Genomic DNA, 21,091 nt, shown 5'->3' with positions numbered 1-21,091 from the left:
AATGGGCATTTAGGGCCAAGCCAAGATGTGAGCAATGGATGGATCTTCTAGACTTACTAAGAACATCTGTCTGAAGTCCTGAGTTCAAAAGGAGCCTCAAGCACACTATCTGTAGATTTTCTGCAGACTTTCCAAAGACTCAGGTGAATACTTCACAAGGCTTAGTTCTTAAGATTACCCAGAGTCAAACTCCCCTTCTTTCCGAGCCCTGTCTCCCTCTCGGTCGTCTATCAATCTCTGCCCCTTTTCCAAAACCTCCCTCTGAACTCTTACTCCCATTCCTGTTAATAACCATCTTATTTACCTCCTTTCTCTTTTCTTTCCCTGACAATTTCACATTACCATTTCTCTTTTTCTGAACTTGCTTCTCTCTATTAAATCTCTATTGCACTCCATCTCCTTCCCTCAGCCCCCCCCCCCCCCCCCCCCCCCCCCCCCCCTCTCCCCAGTCGAGCGGTTTGCCCTAAACGGTGGGGTAATGGAAAATAATTTGTTTGAGGAGTAATCAGAGATAAGCCCAACATCAACATCCCCCACCTCACTCCCAGCTTTAATCAAGCATCTAATTAAAAGAAGAATGAAAAAAAAAATCCGAATAAATCAAAGATCTCAGCTTGCTAATGCATGTTATTGCTGTTGTGAGCAAAAAGCTTAGATTAGCTGGTGTCCTTTTTGTGTATACATGAGGATTAGAGACGAACTGATGCGCTCAGCGTTGCCTGTAATTTGATTTTCAGTGGGTACTGTAGGCAACATCATCTGAATCCGAAGCACTGATGTGGATCTTTGTTTTGCCACTAGCTCGCTGCTGAAAAGAATCATCAAACTCAGCAGTCCTGGAGGAGCGTACAGATGCCAGATGTCCTGCTAATGTGCAGGATCGGTCAACGTTTGTAACCTTGACCTTTGTCAAATCTGCAGTAGATGGACGCGATGCCACCTTTTGTAAAGTTCACTGACCCAGAGGAGATGAAAACTCGACCAAATGTCAAAAATTCCTTCTCTGACATTTGCACAGCTCTCTTTCTCACACCTCTCAATCTGTTTCACTTTTTTCTGTCAGTTTTCTTCTCTTTTTTTCTTTCATGTCTCACATTGTCTCTATACTTCTGTCTTCATCCATCTCTCCACATGCCATATTTATCACTCTTTCATCTCTTTTTTGTTCTTAGAATTGAATCATTTTCACATTTGGTGTGTGTTTGTACGTATATGCGTGGATATTTATAGCTAATACTACATTTTTGATACTGATACCAATATTTACAAGCATCATAATTACATTTATTAATAGTCATCTGTACTTAGAGGGAAACCACATTTGGAAAATAAACTTTTCAGTGCACTCAAGTGGACAAACTATGTAATGGCAAACCCTTCTCTAAATTATCTCAGTGGTGTTGGCATTCCTGTCCTGCAATATCTCCAATTACACATTGGCCGACGGCGTATACGCTGATACCAGATGTAGCCATAAAAAAGCCAAATGCACATTCATTAATTCTTTGCAGGTGTGGAAAGGTAATTATCCAGACAAAAAAGACCACACGCAATGATGATATGAAAAACGTTTGACCTGAGGAGAACTATTAGTGGTTGAAAAGCTGCCCTGTCCACATCAATCATCATTCATTGCTGCTCTAAAGCTTGATTTATTTTGGATGCGTCCTACATTACATCACAAAATACAAATACAGAGGGGGTGGTCTTGGACTTAATAGTAAAATACAAACTATTTCTGCTACATTATCTTTCACGACAATATATGTCCACCTATTCTAATGGACTAAAAATGAAAAGAATACGATACATATAGTAAAGTATCACATTATCATAACTTATTGTGGGACTATGAAATGCATATAATGTCATTGCAAAGATTTTGTCGTAATTGCTGAAAAAAAAATCAGTTTTTTCAGACAAATCTCACAGTTATCTATCAGTTATTCATATAAGAAATTGAAGGGAAAACATACCATTTTAGGTTTAACTTCCCTTATAATATACATGTATACACATATTATTACGTAAAGGATAAACTACTTATTTCTACCATTTAGCTCCGAAGGTACTAAACCTTTCACACGTTTAAAGAATTTTCTTTTTCAATCCAACTTAGTAAGTAATCAGATCAAACAATGCTGCTATTATAAAAGACACTTAAGGTAACGAGTGTATCAGCCTTGATGGATTTGTATCCAAACTCAAGCGTGCGTTTGTGCTTCTAATCTGTGATGAAGGACGACATTTGCATGAGCACGTCTGTTTCTGAGGGCCTTGTTATTGATTCTCTTAAATTTCTTATTCAGTGAGATAAAAAAAAACAAAAAAACGCTGCAGCCTTTGACACAACAACCTGAGATTTCTATAAAGATTCTCACCCATCCAGGTTACAGGATAGCTCAAAGGAATGAGTCAAATGCAAATTAGGCTGCTGTTTGGTCTTGAAGATGTTTCAACACACATCCATGAACTGAAAAAAGCCCCTTGCATAAATTACTATTCTTTAATGTCTCCTATGGATACAAAATAAGATGTAAAATAGTGGAAATAAAGCTTAAAATTCTATATATCTGCACTCAATTAGTCACTAAAATCGTGTTTTTCCCATTTTAACCAACTATTCATGTGTGCACCAGCCCTATTATAGCTGACTAAATAACTAGCTAAGCTTCCAGAGGTCTTAAAGTCCACATTTGTTAGAGCTTATAGATTGTGCTGGTGAGGCACCATTGAATTCATGTTATTGAACAACGGATTTTCTGAGAGTAGGTGTATTGACTGCGGCGCTGTAGCCCACTAAATCCATGCTGATATTGAATAGGGTCTATAGATACTTGGAGGAGAAATTCTATTAGGTCCAACTCACCAGCCACCTCCCCCCAAGGGAGCTGAATCAATCTACTGTGCGTGTTGGCTGTTGGATGATGGGTGTGGGGCCTTGTGTATGTATTCGTGTGAGAATGTGAAAAAAACTGGACGCCGGTGGTGATTCAACAAGCGTTTCACACTGACAGACTGGAGACATACGTGCACACGCTCGCGCACAGATGTTACACCCACACAGGCCACCTTTGTCATAAGTAGGAAAGGATTCTGTTTTTCTTTTCTTTTTTTTTTTTGCCGGATGACGAGCTGCTGAGGTGCCGTATGCGAGAGAGTCATGCTCGCTCCACCATAAAGACCACATGCTAGCAGTGAGTCACCACGTGGAGTTTCAGGCCGCAGCATGGGAGGGAGAGCGAGACGAGGATGGAGGGAAAGGAAGAAGGAGAGAGGGTGAGAGGAGATATGCATGTTGTGAATTTGTGAGTTTTTAAAAAAAATTGTTTGTCAGCACGAGTATGAGGGAACAGACGTACACATGGTGCGCACTTCCTAGAAACACATTTGTTTGCTTTTCTTCTAGGAATATGTTGGCATGTAGTGTGTGCATCATGCATGAATATATCTGAATTAGCGTGTTCAAGTTTGTGAGTGTGTTCTTGGACATTTTGTTTTGTACGTCAGTTTGTGTGCTTTTCAGAGTTTAGTGTAGCCTCTGTGCTCATGGAGGTTATATATAAAAAAGTGTGCTTGAGAGCAGATTTGTTAATGTATGTTTGTCCTGTAGGTTCGTAATGTTATTCCTACACCATGCATGTATGTATATACTGTGTGAAAAACCTCATTAAATATGCACAAAATGTATTTATAGAGCACTTCAAAATAGTTACAAAGTGCTCCAGAAAGATGAAAAACAAGAGTCTTGAACCATATTTGCAGTTCTTAGGCTGTGATGTTCATTATAAAGAAAACCACATTGTTATATAGATAAGAGGTGAGGGCTTAAGTTTGTTTTGAATCCTTAGCAGTTGAGTACTGGAAGTCTAAATATTACCCAGTGGGTGGTGTCAGAGTAAAAGAAGAAATAAATGTGTTAGTGTGGTAATTACAGTATGTTCCATCATTGTTTGGACAGTACATCACATTATCTGTTCAATGAGATACTTCAGGGACGTCAAGCCCACCGGCAGGTGATCACATCATTGGTAAATGATGCTGCTTGAGATGGAACATCTGAGGCCTCATTTAAAATATGTGTTTTCTTAAATCACTTCTTACTTTCATCTTGAATTTTTGCATCTCTCCTTTGAACCTCAAATGACAGACTTCACTGCAGGCATTCAGGTGCAGTGTTGAGTGTAGATCCCCCGCATTTTGGAACAATACACAATCACAGTAATTATGCATGTGAAACATGGAAAGATAGGGGGGAAGCCTAAAAATATGCTTCAGGTTGCAGTTAGACGGCATGTGTTGACAGCTGGATTGATTAAACATGCAGCTGAAATGCTTTCAGTGTACACAGTGTAAAACAAAAGTAAGAGACAATAAGAGGATTTGGGATACAGGGAAAATACATCAATCAATGGAAAAGCTCAAACAGTGACTCCCCTTAGCTATATGCTAATTACACCGTGGTACTTAGCATGCTCACAATGGTAGTGTTGACATGATGATATTTATTTGATGAATCTGTATCAGCATGTGAAAAGTCAGAAGATATCAAAGTCCATTTTCAGACCATGAAGGTTTGTACAAAATCTTCCATTAACAGATTCATTATTTGTCAAGAAATTTGATGAAAGATTAGCAACCACAAATGGCATGGGAGAGACAATGTGTGTGTGTGTGTGTGTGTGTGTGTGAGCGTGCTTTCCTCACCTGTAGAATTTGGCATCGGTCTGAGGAGCAGTCGATGTTCTCACAGGGCTGGTACATCCCCAGGGTCACGCAGTTCAATAGGATCACCATCATACTCACACGTTCGAACCAAGTAGAAGAACAGTCGGTTAAGGAAAATACCACACAGAGTGACACAGAGGAAAATACAACCAGAGGTTAAAAACACTTTAAATCTCAGAGCTACAGTAAAAGACAGGGATATATTGGTCTGAGTTTGACTGCATGTCGCTAAATCCAAAATGTTTGACAGAGAGTGCTGAGAATGATTGAAAAAGACCCATTTAAAGATTGCAATTCTGCTTTAGTGCTACAACTACTGACTACATTCTGATATATTCTAATACAAATGTGTACATAGTCTTAGAGCTTAAAATAAAAGCGTAGTTTGAGCTGTCATATACTACATTCTCTTAAGTCTCTCAATAATCAGTATTCACATGAACTGAGAGCTCTGAAAAACCCCCCAACTAGTGTTATAATAAATCTAACTGAAGCAGCTCCATAAAGTTTAAATGTGACACTCTACAGTTCATTTTCTATTGCTACTGCACAGTACCACATCACTCCTAAAGGTCTTTTCTTTACCAATACTCTAACATTTACACCAAAGGGTTTCAAAAAAGTTGAAGACGGAGCCTCTATGTCAGCATTACTGTAAAATTGCAGCAGCACTAGAGAAGTAAAAGGTGAACCCTGCAGGGTCCAATTCAGTTACGAAATGTCACACTATTACACTTAGATTTAGTTCGGGCCTGCCGTGATTTTTCTTAAACCACTTGTGTCTAAATGTTCATGGACTTTTGGAGTGCAGGCTTTTGCAGGTATTTTCAACAGATCTTGTGCTGCAGCAATGAAACATGCATATAGAGTGTGTGGTTTACAATTTGCACGCTATAAAATTGGCATGTCTTCTTTTAACTGTGTTATTCCTGTGACATACACACATACATCTCAAAGAAATCCAAATAAATAAAGCTAAACAAGCTCTGAAAAAACTCCACCAATTTAGATTTGGATTATTCTACTGTAATGTCAGACTGCCCTTGAGCAAGGCATTGCATCCCTACATCGTCAGTGGGTCCTATGAGGAAGATCCTGGTTCTTTCGATTAGTCAAAGACCAAAACGCTCCAGAACAAAATGTGATGCCAAATGTTTTGAGACTACCGCAGCATAAACACTCGCTTTGAGAAGAGGTTAACGGAGCAAGCACAACAGGCGAAACCGAAGCTGTAAACTAGAGAAGGGTGACAGAAACAAAGCAGCAGAGTGTGACGGAGTGATTCAATATGCATTTTTCTGTGTGTTGAGGGAGTGAGTGCACTGCTTGACTAACAAGCGTGTGAAGGGGGGGGATGTGCTGTAATAGCCCAGGAGGTCCAATCCTTCCCTAAGGCTATACAGCGCAGGATGCTGAAGTGCTCCCCTCAGCAGACTACAACACACAGCCTGCAGTATGGGAGCAGCTTTAGTGAGGAATAAGAGCCAGGAAAAAAAAGGGCAACATGTTCTTCTCTGAGTGTGCCACACCGCAAGTTTGAACGGACAAGAATTCCCAGAAAAGATTTCAATGCTCAACATGTTTCTCTTGGCCCTGCCTCAACCTTCAAACAAAGAGATGGACTACTGTAGATATCGCAGCGTGGATAAAGATAGGCTGTGAGTGGGCAAAAACACATGCATACACATAAACACAGAGACAGAGCCTCAAACACATGCACACACAAACACCCACTCATTAACACACACACACACACACACACACACACACACACACACACACACACACACAAACAGGCAGGAAAGCACACACAAGCTGATATGAGCACGTGCAAACCAACCAACATGTTCAAAAACACAAACGCTCGCAGTCACCCACCCACACACACATTCACACGCTAACACACACACACACACACTCCCCTCACTTGTACGCATTAAGTCTCACATTAAATCAAACATTAAATCAATGCGTGTCAACTGATGGAGATCGTTTAAAGAGAAATATTCAGTGCTGCAGGGAGGCGTGTTTAATATAGATGTGCTGCAAGCTAATAGCTGTAAAGTAGGCACGAGAGAAAAGGTTAAGGGGCAAGATTTGTCTTCTCGTACATGTTCGTCCGACCTCCAAGACTGTACTGCCAAACCCACATCAAACACAACCATTAATACACTGTAGGATCCATTTTTAGATGGGGTTAAACCCTTAAATATTTGCTTTTAGAAGTAAAAGCTCCCAGTTTCTGGATATTTAATACAAACTTAAGAGCACATGCAAGCATATAGCGATGACGCACATGCATGCACAAACGAATGCACACTTGAACACACTTAAAATTGTTCATTTACATTATTATTTGAATATGGAAGAACAAAATAACCCAAATTCTAAAATGCATGGGCACAAATTGTAAGCAGAAAATCCCTGTCTTGGTAAGCTTTAGTTTCAAGAAGATAAGATTATACAATATGATAATGAGGCAAGAATCTATGAAATTCGATCAAACTGTTTTTGCTTTACTTTGCAGGAGATAGAACCATAAATTATGAAATAAACACAGCATTAAAATTACATCTGGGGCTTACATAAAGTTTTTTGATCGCAGTTAAGCTATTTCCAATGAAGCAACACTCCCTGCTGCTGTTCATTTGACATTTATAACTATGACTGATAAGAAATGGGAATTGAACAGTAGCTTTTTAGCCTGAAATACCTGCAGGGAGCAAAAACAACATTGAAGCATAATTTGTCTCTGGCCAGCTGGCAAATATAAGCTCACATCTTTAACTCTCTTTTAGCTCCAATTTTGGTCTTGACCAACTCCTGAGGGAAATATCTGGCTCTTTAGCTGCTGTTTGTTTGTGTTTGTGTTTGCTGCTGAGTAGAAAGTACTGCATCATCAGGTAGCTAAGAAACAGCTGCCTGCCATGACTGAAAAATACACTATGAGAGTGGTGAGATTGAACCAAAACAGGAGAGTGGAGTGTGCTGAATAATGCCATTTAAGTAGTACTTAGCAAATTGGGGAGTACTATAACAGCCGCACAAACAACCTACAATAAAATCGCAGGTATTCTTTGGCAGGCGCTTCGTCAAAAGTGACGTACAATTGAAGTACAATCCAACCTATACAGTAGATCAAAGAGAAACCTTTGAGAATAAGTGCCTCAACACTCAGCTCCATGTTCCTCTTGACACGAGAGCAACACGGTTTGCAGGTGCATGAAGTAACATAAAGGTGCCCCACAGATGACTAAACCCTTCCCCTGCTTAAGATAACGTAAAATATAATGACATAAAGGTTGAAATTATTTGTTTTGATGTGTTTATGTTTGTTCAAATTTCATCAAATGTTGTCCAAGATGAGATGAGTTTTCTTTAATGTGGAATATTAAGTGTATATGATGTTTTTAACCCTCCTGTTGTGTTCGAGTCAAGGAAGGAAGGGAGGAAGAAGGAAGGAAAGGAAGGAAAGGAGGAAGGAAGGGAAGAAGAATGAAGGAAAGGAGGGAGGAAGGGAGGAGGAAGAAAGGAAAGGAGGGAGGAAGGAAGGAAGAAGGAAGGAAAGGAGGGAGGAAGGAAAGGCAGGAAGGACGGAGGAAAGAAGGGAAGGAGGGAGGAAAGAAAGAGAGAAGGAGGGAGGAAAGAAGGACGGGAGGAAGGAAGGACAGAAAGAAGGAAGAAAGGGGATGGACCAAGGAAAGAAGGAAGGGAGGAAAGAGAGAGGAAGGAAAGAAAGAGAGAAGGAGGGAGGGAGGAAGGACAGACAGAAGGAAGGAAGGGAGGATAGAAGGAACAGTCAAAACAGACGGGGTCAATTTGACCCGGGAGGACGACACAAAGGTTTAAGTATAATAAAATATAATGTACTTTACATGTTCGCTTACAACTGATAGGGATATTTAAATGTTATCATCGTACCACAAGCAGGCACATACTGCACGTTACCACACACACACATATGCATTCTTGCCACTTCAGCTATTCTCTGTAGCTAGCCCTTCCTAATGAGGATGGAGATATCATCTGCAGGTGTCACTGAGCTCACGGCGAGCGCCTGGGAACACACCATCTAAAAAAGCGTATAGCCTTTCCAGGCACACTTTAATGTGGAAAGCATGGCTGACTAAAACTGCAGGTCAGCGCTTTCTTATTCCACCAGTCTAAGTAATGATGACAGCCTTTGGGCTAATGCTATATTATCTCGGGGTTATTTTCACTGTCATATGCATTCTTTAAAAAACAGCCTCTGTGAGTTGCCAGAATCTCCGGCTTACCGGTTTAGCTTCTCGTGCTCGTTGCCTATACATGAGCTGCCTTTAACAAGTGTCTGTCTGTCTCCCTCCGCTTCTAAAAAATGAGTCAATTAGTGTAGGTGCCTTGGAGGAGGCTCTGTATCTTCTTTTCTCTCTCTCTCTCTCTCTCCTTCACGCAGAGAAACATGCACATCAACACTGCAACTGGATGGCGAACGAGGTAGAATTCAATGCACAAAGCTCTATTACAGACAGCGTGTTCGAAAGAGATTAACTCAGAAATTGTTTTATAGAACTGTTTCACCTCCAGAATTGTTTAACCTCCTTTTTTTTTTCTTTTGTCAGGTAGTGATTGCCAAATAGGCTGCTGTTTTTCAGCATGCTCTGCTTCACATTCAAACAGGAGCTGTCACTCACTACTGGAAGCTGCCTGGAACACCTTCAGTATTACACTGTGCTGTAGGCCACTGAGCAGCTCGGTTATAATAGTTTGAAATACAGCTTGACAGATACAGCTTTGTGATTTCTGCTTTATGAAGAATTAGAGCATTTTTGTGTCAAGTTACAGTTGCCCTGAATACATTTTTTTAGACTTGGCATGGTGAAAAAAGCTTCTAAAATAGCATTTTAACAGTGTTGTTGGTACACAAAACCCTTACAATAAACATCTTCATGTATACAAATATGAGACAGTACATATCATCACACCATTAAAATCCAATCCTAGTTGGAAATAAAGGGATTTAAAGATGCACTTTGATGTCAGTTGTTAATGGATGCTAAACATTTTAGGGTTACTTCAATTGTCCATCAAATGTGAAGAGATGGAAAATGACCATTGCAAGCTCTGAAAGCTAAAAATGAATCTTAAAATGAATTAAAACAGTCTCTAGACTTGAACAACTGTTGATTAATTGTGTGATGATTGACTGATTAAATCAACTCAGCTCAACATGAGAAGAGTTCACATTCATTTTGGCCTCTCCAAGATTTCCCTGGCTACTCATTGTCCACACCTGCAGGTTTTGACAAAGTTTGAGCCAGAAATCCAGAAACTGACTCAATTACATCCCAGATCTGGCAGGAAACAAATCCAAGATTTAAAAAAGGCCAAATAAAATCCAAACATTACCCGAAAGATTTGGATGTGCCGAAAAAGCACGACAGCGTGACAGAGCTAGAGAGAGCTGGGAGGCTGAAAATGTGTGGCAGCGGGGGCTAAATGAATTCTTAATACCTCACTGCGTGGCGTCACTCTTTCTAACCCTTTTTCTCGATGTCCCTCTGCCTCGCTCGCTCTCGCCTTCCCACTCTGGTTTTTTTTTTTATTGTTTCCAAAGAGACACGCAGGAGGCAAACGACCTCCGGTTTCCATGGCAACCAATCAACTATCAAATGAAGTAAATAGTCACAAAGAGAGAGAGAGAGACACCAGGAGGTTATTTTGGTATCAGTGTTTTTAAGTGAGACTCCATCATGTCTTAAGTCGTCAGTGTCGTAAACTGCTAATAAATCTGTGATACAGTATCTCTAATAAAGTATATCTGTTTATGTTTTTACATAAAAAGAGGTATTCTGGTGACTATGATGATCAGCTGCTGGAAAGTTAACAAAACACTGAATTGAATCAAATTCTGTTGACTTGGGAGGAAGTTTGGATGTTTAACTAGAGTTGGAAAAATTATAGAGGGAAACAAGAAATGCTTGTGTCTCTTCCTTCAGCCACTACTGATCAAGTGGCTGAACCCTAACCGTAACCCTAACCCTAACCAGGATAAACCAACAAACTAATGCTTAATTGTTTACAGGTGCTGTCTGATTGTTTAGTATGGATTTGAACAGGTCAAGCAAATATTTCTGAAAGAGTGAGATGAGGATCTCATGTTTTCTCTTATCTGTCTGACTGGTAAATAAACAAAAATAAGAGTTACAGGCTGGGACTATTTTTTGGCCAACAACAATCAGGAGTAGTATAACCATGCCAGTATTGGTAGTATTGTGCATGTGCTGTTCTGTACAGGGACCAAAACAAAACCAAATATCAAGAAGTAGTTCCAATACAAAAAATAACTCCCATTTTTGTGTTTGATTTGATATAAAGTCAATTATAGACTAATAAATGATGAATTCAGTGCCTCAAATTCAGATACACTATTATAAACACAATAAACATTATAAACACTCCTTTAACATATCAGTGAATTAAGTATCAAGTAATAAGTAAAGCATATAAAAGAATAAAAATTACAATTGCTGTTCCTTCAATGTCAGTTTCAATCTGACAGATACGTTGTGTAGATCAGCTTCAGAGTTTTACAGCTTAATGAACTATATTGGCACCTCAGCTCTGAACTGAGTGCTGATATCAGACTCTACATACATTTTCAATTTCAATTTTTCATCTGACTTTGAGGAAGAAAGCTAATAAAGTAAATTCCAAAATGTTGAATTATTCATTTAAACTGATAAACTGGTTTAATTACTGAAATGTGCCCCCCCCCCCCCTTTCCTTTCTCTGCTCTAAAAGCTGAGCATGAAACTTTACCTGGGAAGTTGTTTCCTTTAAAAGCAAAAGCTTGTTGCCTCAGAGTTTAGAGTTGATGTCATTTGCTATGCTGCTGTCAGCATGTTTGATATACTGCACAGGCTTTTATCCTAACAACATTTACTGCTTCAGTCTTTAGTTTTTTGTTCTTTTTGTTTCCTATAGACACATTTATCTCACCTCCAATTGATCGCAGTCTACTTTCTATCTTTTACTGTACTCTCTCCATCCCTCTCATCCTCTCCTCCATCACTGTATAACGTTCACAGAGCCTGGCAGGTCTTTTTTTTTTCCTGGAATTTTCCATCAGGGGTTCTTCGATCCAGTATAGTTGACTGGATAAAGGGAGGGTGGAGTGTGTGTACGTGTGTGTGTGTGTGTGTGTGTGTGTGTGTGTGTGTGTGTGTGTGTGTGTGTGTGTGTGTGTGTGTGTGTGTGTGTGTATTGCACAGCAGTAAATGTCATGGGATATCACACAGTAATGCTCCACAGCGTCTCATGTCAGCTCCTCTTTTCCCTAAGCTGTCAGGTCAGAAGAATACCCACAGACACATGCATGCACAAACGCACACACACACACACACACACACACACACACACACACACACACACACACACACACACACACACACACAAGGTAAAGGTTATATGGATAATTTTCAGGATGAGGGTAACAACAGGACAACAGAAGCTGTTACTTGTTCTATGAATCTCTCGTTGCTCATCGGCGTCGCTGCCTCAAACACTAATTCCGGTCATTTGTCTTCACCCTTGATTAGATTTTAACTGATGTTTGGTTAAAGGTGTGATATGAAGCTTTTAAACTATAAATCATTACAGTAATTCTGCAGCATTAGTATAATTAATATTAACAAATGAGAATGTAATATCGTTCACATGATTGGCCGCCTCTATCTAGTCTAGCTAAAGCTGACTCTGAGCTGCTAAAATAAATTGTTTCCACTGCTGAGATGAGTTCTGGCTCTTACATCTGAATTAATCCCTTCTTTTCCTCACCTTCTGAAAACTTACATAGGAGAGAAACAAGTAAAAGTAACAGTGAAGACTAACTAAGCAGCTGCATATGGAATGAGCTATCTATTTGGGTGATTCCCAGCTGGGAGTTCTTGGAAACATTGCGGATCAGCTCAGCCAATTTGTAAAAGTAGAACTTATGATACAACTTAAAAACACTTATTTGTGTTCAATAGGAAAAATCAACACACAAATAGGATTTTAAATTGATAAAATTCTGATTTTAAGCATATTTATCGACTCACTAACCAACTGACTACCAGTTATGACGAGCCCACTACACCTCACCCCATATCATGATGCCACTGAGAGTTTAAATGAGCAGATAAGCTGAAACAACCATCTAATGCCACTCCAAAGGGTAATAGTGTGAATGACAACTTGGCATAAGCTGCAGGCCTAAACATCAGCTTTGGAGTCACTGTTTTGAAGGAGAACCCAAAAACTATGCATTTTTATATCATTAATAACATCTGGATTAAAATCAAATTCAAGAAAACGGGGAGATGAAGGGGTTCTTGAACTCATCTACCAAGACTAAACCACTGGGAACCACTGATCCAGATGTTTCACTATGGAGCTTCTTGAGCAACTTTACAATTACCGTCAATATAACGTGGACGATACCAGTCTCATTACACCATCTCATTAAAATACAGAGAACATCAAAACACTTCATCATCTGCATAATCTGATAAAACATAAAAGAAGGGTTGAACATAAAGTGAACACTGTTTTCTATATGATCACACACAAGCTGCGGTTCTGATAAGCTTTGAAATCAGCCAGGTTATGACCTCTTATACTCACACGTATACACACAGGCCAGTATTTGCATAACTCAGAGAAGCCCCTATCAGCATTTATTCTATTTATACACGGTGGACTAACAAGCACGACTTGTATTTAGAAATAAACTTGACTACTTTGCTGGACTTTGCTTATTCTTGCTTTGGACTGTCGTTTTGAATTAGCGTTATGTTGTCAGGACAGAAACTTGGCTGTGAATCACTGTTATTTACTCCTATCATTCTCTCTCTTGGTCAGTGGGAAGTTGTGTCTTAATTATATGAAGAAAATATAAAATGCTTGACAGAAAAGCATATCATTTCCCATTTTTAGGAGGTCAAAAGCCATGGCTCAGCTACAGACCAGCTGCCGTTTGATGATTCACGGTTTGTGAAACTGATCTTTGAACTGAGGAGGAACTCCTACTATCTGGTTTTAAACTGTTTACTGGCTTTTCCGGCTGTAACAAATCTTCAAGAAGCTTGATTAAAGTTTTTAGAGATACAAAACATGACTCACTCAACTTTTTACATCTCCAAATCTATGACCACAATGTCTCTCTCTCTCTCTTTCTCTCTCTCTTTCTCTTTCTGTCTGTGTCTCCCACTCTTTCTCTCCCAGATGGCCAGTGCACAGCTGCCATAGGATTCCTGGAGACAAGTTCTGCCCTGTTGCTGTGGCAACCGGTACTGACATAAAATATTAGGAACCCTCTGTTGTGTGTGCATATGTGCATGCTGTGTTTGGGTTTTGGGAGAGTGCACTGAATATTGGTTTTACATAATTCACATTTTTCCAAATTAAAACATCAGTTCATCATCCGATATCTGTTCAAAATCTTGCTTGGCTGAAAAGGTCTCAGTTAGCTGACTTCCCGAAATGAGACTGTAATTTGGTTTAATTTTGTGTCATCAATCAATTTCATAATAGACGGTGCCACTTTGTTTTAAATGGCATCCAACTCGCTTGACATTCAGATATTGAATCATTGAGCGTGATTGCACACCAGATGCTTTGAGCGACGCTACGAGTCCAAGACACACACTCTGACACACAAAAGGGGGATCCATGGTTTTGGTGAGACTATCAACGTAGTGTGACTTCATTTGGCAGTCCATCACTTGCTGGAAATTGAATTAAGGAGATAAGCTGCAGCAGAGGAGAGGACTGAAGCATGGGCGTATAGATTTGGGTATGGATGGTAGGGACATGAAACTACCAATATCATGATGTTGCTAGATTGTTCCTACCAGTGTTTTTATTGATCTAGCCACTTTAACTCTGCATAGTGATAACATTAAAATCTCTGCAGAGTTGCCAGGTTTGTGTGTTTTCTGCCAAAAACTCCCCTATTATGATATAGAGTGAAAAAGCTGGATATGAAGGATACTCAAATTGATGATCTGGCAACCCTAAACTTCTTCGTCTGTGGAGTCTAGTGGAGGATCTGACATGTTTATCATTTACACTCTTTCCTTGCCACTGTTGCCAAAATGCTTACTCATGTGGGAATTTAAATTAAACCTGCTCTATATGTAAATTGCCTTGAGATTACTTTTGTTGTGATTTGGCACTATATAAATAAAGATTGATAAACATCTCAAACCTCACAGAATTGAAAACAACCACACTGGACAAAACTAAGATCATTTGTGATTAGATTTAATGTCAAGTGTCAGTAATTTGTAACTGTTGCTCAGACATGCTGTTTAATTAAATAATGTTATTCCTCCGAAAAGCAACTTAAGACATCTGACATCTTCTTAAAGAAGAACCGAAGTCTCGGTAACAGTTGGGTTTAGTTAATAATAAAGTTATATAATCAATTTAAACATTTATCTTTGAAAGTAGTGGGATAAATATTTACTATTTAATACCAACTATCCCTTTTCTCTCTTTATGGCTCTTTATGTGTGTATTTGTGTGACAGAGAGCGAGTACACATACACAATTATTTTGGCCGCCAAACAAACAAAAAAAAAAAGTTCAAACCAAACCTACGCCTTTGGACTCAAAGGGATGGAGAGAGATAGATAAAGTTCCCCTGGTTTACCAACAGCTGCCAAGTAAGGAGTCCTTTAGCAGTGATGGGGAGATATGGGGAATGGAAGTAGCTGGGAGATTCTCAGTGTACAATTTTAGATAGCTGGTAAGACAGGAAAATACACAAACATGCACACAGAGTCTTCCTTTAGACCATCTGGTGGGATTTTCTGTGCTTTCCTTCTCACTTTCTTTTTTTAATCTTCTCTCTTTTTCTGTCTGTGATGCAGCATGGTGGTAAAAATGATGCAGAGTTCAAGTGTGTAGGTTTCCTCTCGAACCAATGGTGCCTTAAATCATGGGGTTACTGAGGCTCAAGCTCTGGTTATAGGTGACCAAGAACCTCATGAGACATTAGTTTAAAAAAGAAATAAAGAGAATATAAAATCACAATGAAGTGGGGGTCAGGCATCTTTGTAAAACCAAGATTTACATCATTTGAACACTTTGAACATGGCGGTGTGGTACCAAGCAGCAGCACAAAGTTTTCACTGTCAAAGTAAAAGCAATGAAAAGGACAACAAAAAATATCACATGAAGTTGGAGGAGATCGCTGTGGCAGAAGTGATTCAATTTCGCGAGTTTGTGTGCAATGAGGCGAACACATCAGCAGTTGGCCGTGGATTTTAGAGACACAATGAACTGAACTGAAAAGCCACTTCTGAAGGTAAGACAATATGCTCTTTTTATACTGGTTCCTTTCTTGTGATATTTGAGGGATTTTCGATCTTATCATTTTTCTACTGTGAAATATTGTCTCATATTCTGTCTTCTGATAAGGAGGAGGAACTTTATTTACTGTTCGTAGAGTTTGACTGTGTGGAGTCTGCATGTTCTCCCCGTGTATGCGTGGGTTTTTTCTCCAATACGTCACAGCCCGAGGGCCTGAAGTAATATTAAGGCACCCCTGTCTCCTGCCCATTACCACTGCTTTATGCTATTCCCATCCTCCAGCTCTGTCAGGCTTGTGTAACCGAGAGGATAAAGCAGAGGAACACGCTGACCACCAATTACGTAAATCCAACTGCTGATGGAGCTAAAAATACTAAGACTAGTATTTACCAGTGATAGAATAGGAAAGAGACAAATTATTACATATTCCAATGCAAGAAGAAGCTATAAGCCAGCGTTATTCTTTAACCAATACAGCTGGTGGTCAGACCTACAAAAGATGAGATCCAAGATGTAAGACAGTCTGTCTCTTCTCCAATTCTCAATCCTGCAGCTCTACTTCTTCCTCTCACTACTTTCTTTTGACACTCATCTCTTTCCCACACTGCCTACACCCTACACTTACTCATTCTTTCACTCAACATCACACCATGTTCCCTTTTGTATAATTATTACACATTATTTTGTACACCAATGTTCTCTTCAGCCTTTCAGATGTATTTTTTTTTCTTCCTACCCAACTCTTTCTGGATTGCTCTGTATAGGGAGATCCTCAAATTGTCGTAATGATTGTTTGAGAGTGATTTGTCCCTGTGTTTTTGTGTGTTGTTTGGCATCATTATAATCTGGCTGAGACATAACAAGGTAACACATCAATATTCATGATATTAACAAGAGGAACAAAGTGGTGTATCTGTAGAGACAAGTATCACTTTCAGCGGGGATGAGGCGCTTCCTAAATTGAGACGCTAATTTCGGTTCACAGAACAAAGGTGCACAAACATGCACTTGCACACACACACACACACACGCACACACACACACACACATGCACAACACATTAACACATGCCAGTCACAGTTCCCAAGATAACACAATGCAGATAGCAATCATTGGGGGCGAGTGTTAATGACAGACTAATGACTGCCATTTACCAAACTTTGTAAAATGGCTTCATTTGAATCTGTCTCAGCTTCTCACTTTTTCAAAGTTGACACTTTATTACCATTTCCCTAAAAAGATCTTGCTCCTAAAATGAACACTTGAACACCTGAAAATAAAACGTTTCTCACTTGTCCTTCTTTAATCTATTTCAGTTATCAGTTACATATCCTTTAACACATTCCTGTCACACTTATGCTGCACAGTTGCTCCCCAGATGAAGTGAAAATAATTAATTTCATAAAACCAACCTCTCCCCCATTAGAATCATAATCTACCTTTCTACAGTTATTCAGTTGGAAATTGCCACACTGAGAATTACGTGATCAAAATCATCAAACCGAATTTATAAATGAGAATGATAAAAATCATAAAAGTATCAGCTGTTCCAACTTAATATGTGCAACAGGAGAGTGAGTGAAATGTCAAACAAGCTCACACAGTCCTGAGCAGAGGTCTAAGCAGGCAAAATTAGCATAAACAACTGCGGGGGTGGGCTACAGTATGGATGTGTAGGGTCTCAGTGGATCTTGAGACCTATATATGTGAAAATGTTTGCTACCAATGATTTTTGTTGTTGAGATGTAGAACATACGTACACACAAAACATTCATACAACAACAGCATGAGTAAGGTAGGTTTAGTTTAGCATGTTCGTGGTAAAGACAGTGAAGTTAAGGTATGGCTAAGAAGCAGAGATTACTTCCAGGGTCCTTGGAGACAGAAAGTACATAGCAACACTTGTCTTTCGTCAAACTTCATGAAGCGGACAAGCATAAAGTTGATATACTCTATACAACAAGTGTTACTGGAGTTTTGTCCTTCTTTGGTATGGTAACAAGAACACTAAGATTAGGGAAAGAGAAAAGAACTTGGATTATTACCGTCATGTTCATGAGCTGTAACATTAAAAAAGAGATACTGTGTAAAGCAAGGCACGTGAGTTTATTGGTATTCTGCAATAGACAAACTATAAAAGGCTAAAACTGTTCAGTTGGACTACTTCAGATGAACTACTTCATGATGCACTCCTCCCTCTTCCCCTCTGGTATTTATTATCCTCTGTCCAAGATGAAGTCAAACAGATATAAACACTCCTTTAACATATGAGCCATCAAATGTTATTATGAGTGCAGTGTTTTGTGAGTTGCTGTTCTTTTCATAATAATTTGAACTTTGTGTTCCTGACTTTCTGTCTGTTTAACTTCTATTAATCCGCAACGTGCTACTAATGAGCACTAATTAGTTAAAAATTAATTAAAAATTGAACTGAACAAATGACATTAACAATAATACACTGGTTGTTTATTGAACATAACAACTTCCATTGATACAAAAAACTTATTTTCCTGCAAAAATACCTTTTAACTACAACTACATGAAAGAAAAAATATATTTCAAGTGAACTTCAGTAGCAGGAAAAAGTTCCAAGTCAGCATTTGGTTCTCTGAAGATAGCCAGGCAGACTTTTATATATTAAATAACATACACGCAGGTCTGAGCAAACTCATAACCAGCAGCACGAGGTCAGACCACCTGACTTCTATAATCACCATGGCTACACAGTCAGTTGTGAGGTGCGAGAAAGTAAAAGCGAGGGATGAAAGGATTAAAAGTATGGAGGAGGTATAACAGAGGGGGAAAAAAACAACTGAGGTGATGCTAGTGATCCTGGTACATACATACAGACACACACACACACACACACACACACACACACACACACACACACACACACACACACACACACACACACAACCTCACATACAGCAACCTGCTGTGCTAATTACTGGGTCTGCAGTTCTTTGAAGGCTGCTGCTCACCTTGGCTGGCCCCTTACCTATTAACACACACACTCACACACACACACACACACACACACACACACACACACGCACACACACACACACACACACACACACACACACACACACACACACACACACACACACACACTCTGGCTGTCTCTCTACAGGAAGCAGTGTGTTATTTCAGCACCTGCAGGCTCAGTGGGTGATGCTAAGATGAAAATAATATGTATTGGCATCTACCAGCATGAAGACAGTGCAGCGATACGTGACATCAACAGCGCGTGGCTGTCTGGAGCAGAGGGGAGTAAATGCAAAGAGGATAAGTCATGTCACACAGGGAGAGGAGATATAAATTAAATATGTGGGGTCAACATCTCTGTAATCTCCACACTTATACTGTCCCATACTTAACTTAAGTTATGTATTTAGTTGTTAAATATATATAATTTATATCAGAGGGTTGAATGAGCGAGAGGTCAATGCAGTCTTATCATTCGACAATCTCTAACTCACTCTTAAAAACAAATAGATCAGAAGTGACACCAGGGTCGGGGAGGTCAAGTATGGCTGGCTGGTTTGTGAATGATGTGATATTACTTTGAAAAAACATTACAAACAACAGTAAAGTGAATAAGAATGCTATCTTCATCTCATTTACTGTAGCTTCTATCTGAGTCCTCCGATATGGACAAGGTGCACAAATCAGACATCAATTGGAACTAATTTGTCTTCAAAAGCTGAATAGCCAGTCCATTTTATTGATATATAGTCCGATGACATTGACTGAGGATAAACAAGTTTGTTTGAGTTTGACGTTTAGAGTCAATTGAAAAATACTCCAAATAGCATTAAAATGTCAAAGCAACACTCTCTGTATTGTCTCTGATAACTAATTACCATTTTTCCCGATTTAGCCACTTCCCTCAACGATCTAAGCAATTAGAAATGACTTTTTTTTGGGCTACTTATACAGAAACACATCATCAAGTAATGGAGTAATTAGATGCCAGTTTCTGTCTTATACTTAGTGTCTGTTGTTGCTTCAATATTTGACCCAGGCAGTACCAACAACAAGCCGATAGCTAATAATTAGCTAACAGTTACTAACAGGACTTTGCTAGATTTGCTAAAGCAAGCACCCGCAGAGTGTTGGCTAACAGCTATCTTTATAAACTACAATAACCAACGTCAAATGAAATAATACAATACTATTTATGACTTAAGCATAGCACTAATTTAGATTGTTGTTTGAAATAATAATAGCAGGCATAATGTTTACTGTTGTGAGTTATCTAGTTAATAAGGAAAAAAGCAAGAGAAAAATCTGATATTTTCCTTAGTGGACGTGGAGAACCAGTATTTTTTCAGTGTTGGCAAAACTAATTTTAGAATTACACACACTATACCTATCTTGGCTTTACTTATATTTACAAACTTTATACAGCAAAATATGTGCACAGATCAACTGTATTGTTCTTGAGTGGACATGGAGAACTTGTGTTTTTCAGTGTTGGCAAAACTAATTTTACTTTACTCTTTTTACTCATACTATTTTTATCTTGACTAGTTATAGTCTCATGTCAACTCAAATTATATTTAAGTAACAGTAGGAGGGTGTCAAGATAGGTGCAACGGATGTTCAGGAGATTTTGAATGTTTTTTTCTTCCACTAAATGTATTTTCTCTTTTCTTATTTTATCTATAGGTTTGTGGATAGTGCAAGTCATCATTCAAAACCGTTTATCAGATGTGTGTCAGATGTTGTCCATCACAACAGGAGAAGGACCCTTCAATTAAATAACCTGAACAGTTCATTAAGACACTGTTTTAACAGAAAAAGCTTAATGATCCATTGACAAAATCCCACAGGAATACAACCCAACCAAGCTTCTATCCATTATTAACCAATGTAATCGACCTGATGTTACAGAGAACTATTGATGTCACTATTGGATTATTGACTGGCTCCTCTAAATAAATGGCCTAAATGTTACAGATGATATTGAGCACAATAGGCTGAAATGCATCGCAGAGGACTAGGAGGCTGTGAG

At 39.1% G+C, this 21,091-nt stretch overlaps 1 protein-coding gene across 1 annotated transcript in view; it reads right to left on the bottom strand.

Annotated features, from left to right (window-relative positions):
• Window positions 1-21,091, bottom strand: part of LOC133989474 (voltage-dependent T-type calcium channel subunit alpha-1I-like) — a 192,596-nt gene that overhangs the window by 152,858 nt on the left and 18,647 nt on the right. The window contains exon 2 of the mRNA XM_062428145.1: window positions 4,708-4,819. Within this exon, the coding sequence (XP_062284129.1) occupies window positions 4,708-4,819 (112 nt within the window). The remainder of the gene's footprint in view (window positions 1-4,707; window positions 4,820-21,091) is intronic.

Source organism: Scomber scombrus, chromosome 2 (genome assembly GCF_963691925.1).
Source record: "Scomber scombrus chromosome 2, fScoSco1.1, whole genome shotgun sequence".
NCBI lineage: Eukaryota > Metazoa > Chordata > Actinopteri > Scombriformes > Scombridae > Scomber > Scomber scombrus.
The sequence above is the reverse complement of the archived record's forward strand: the minus strand, read 5'-3'. Positions and strand labels throughout refer to the sequence as shown.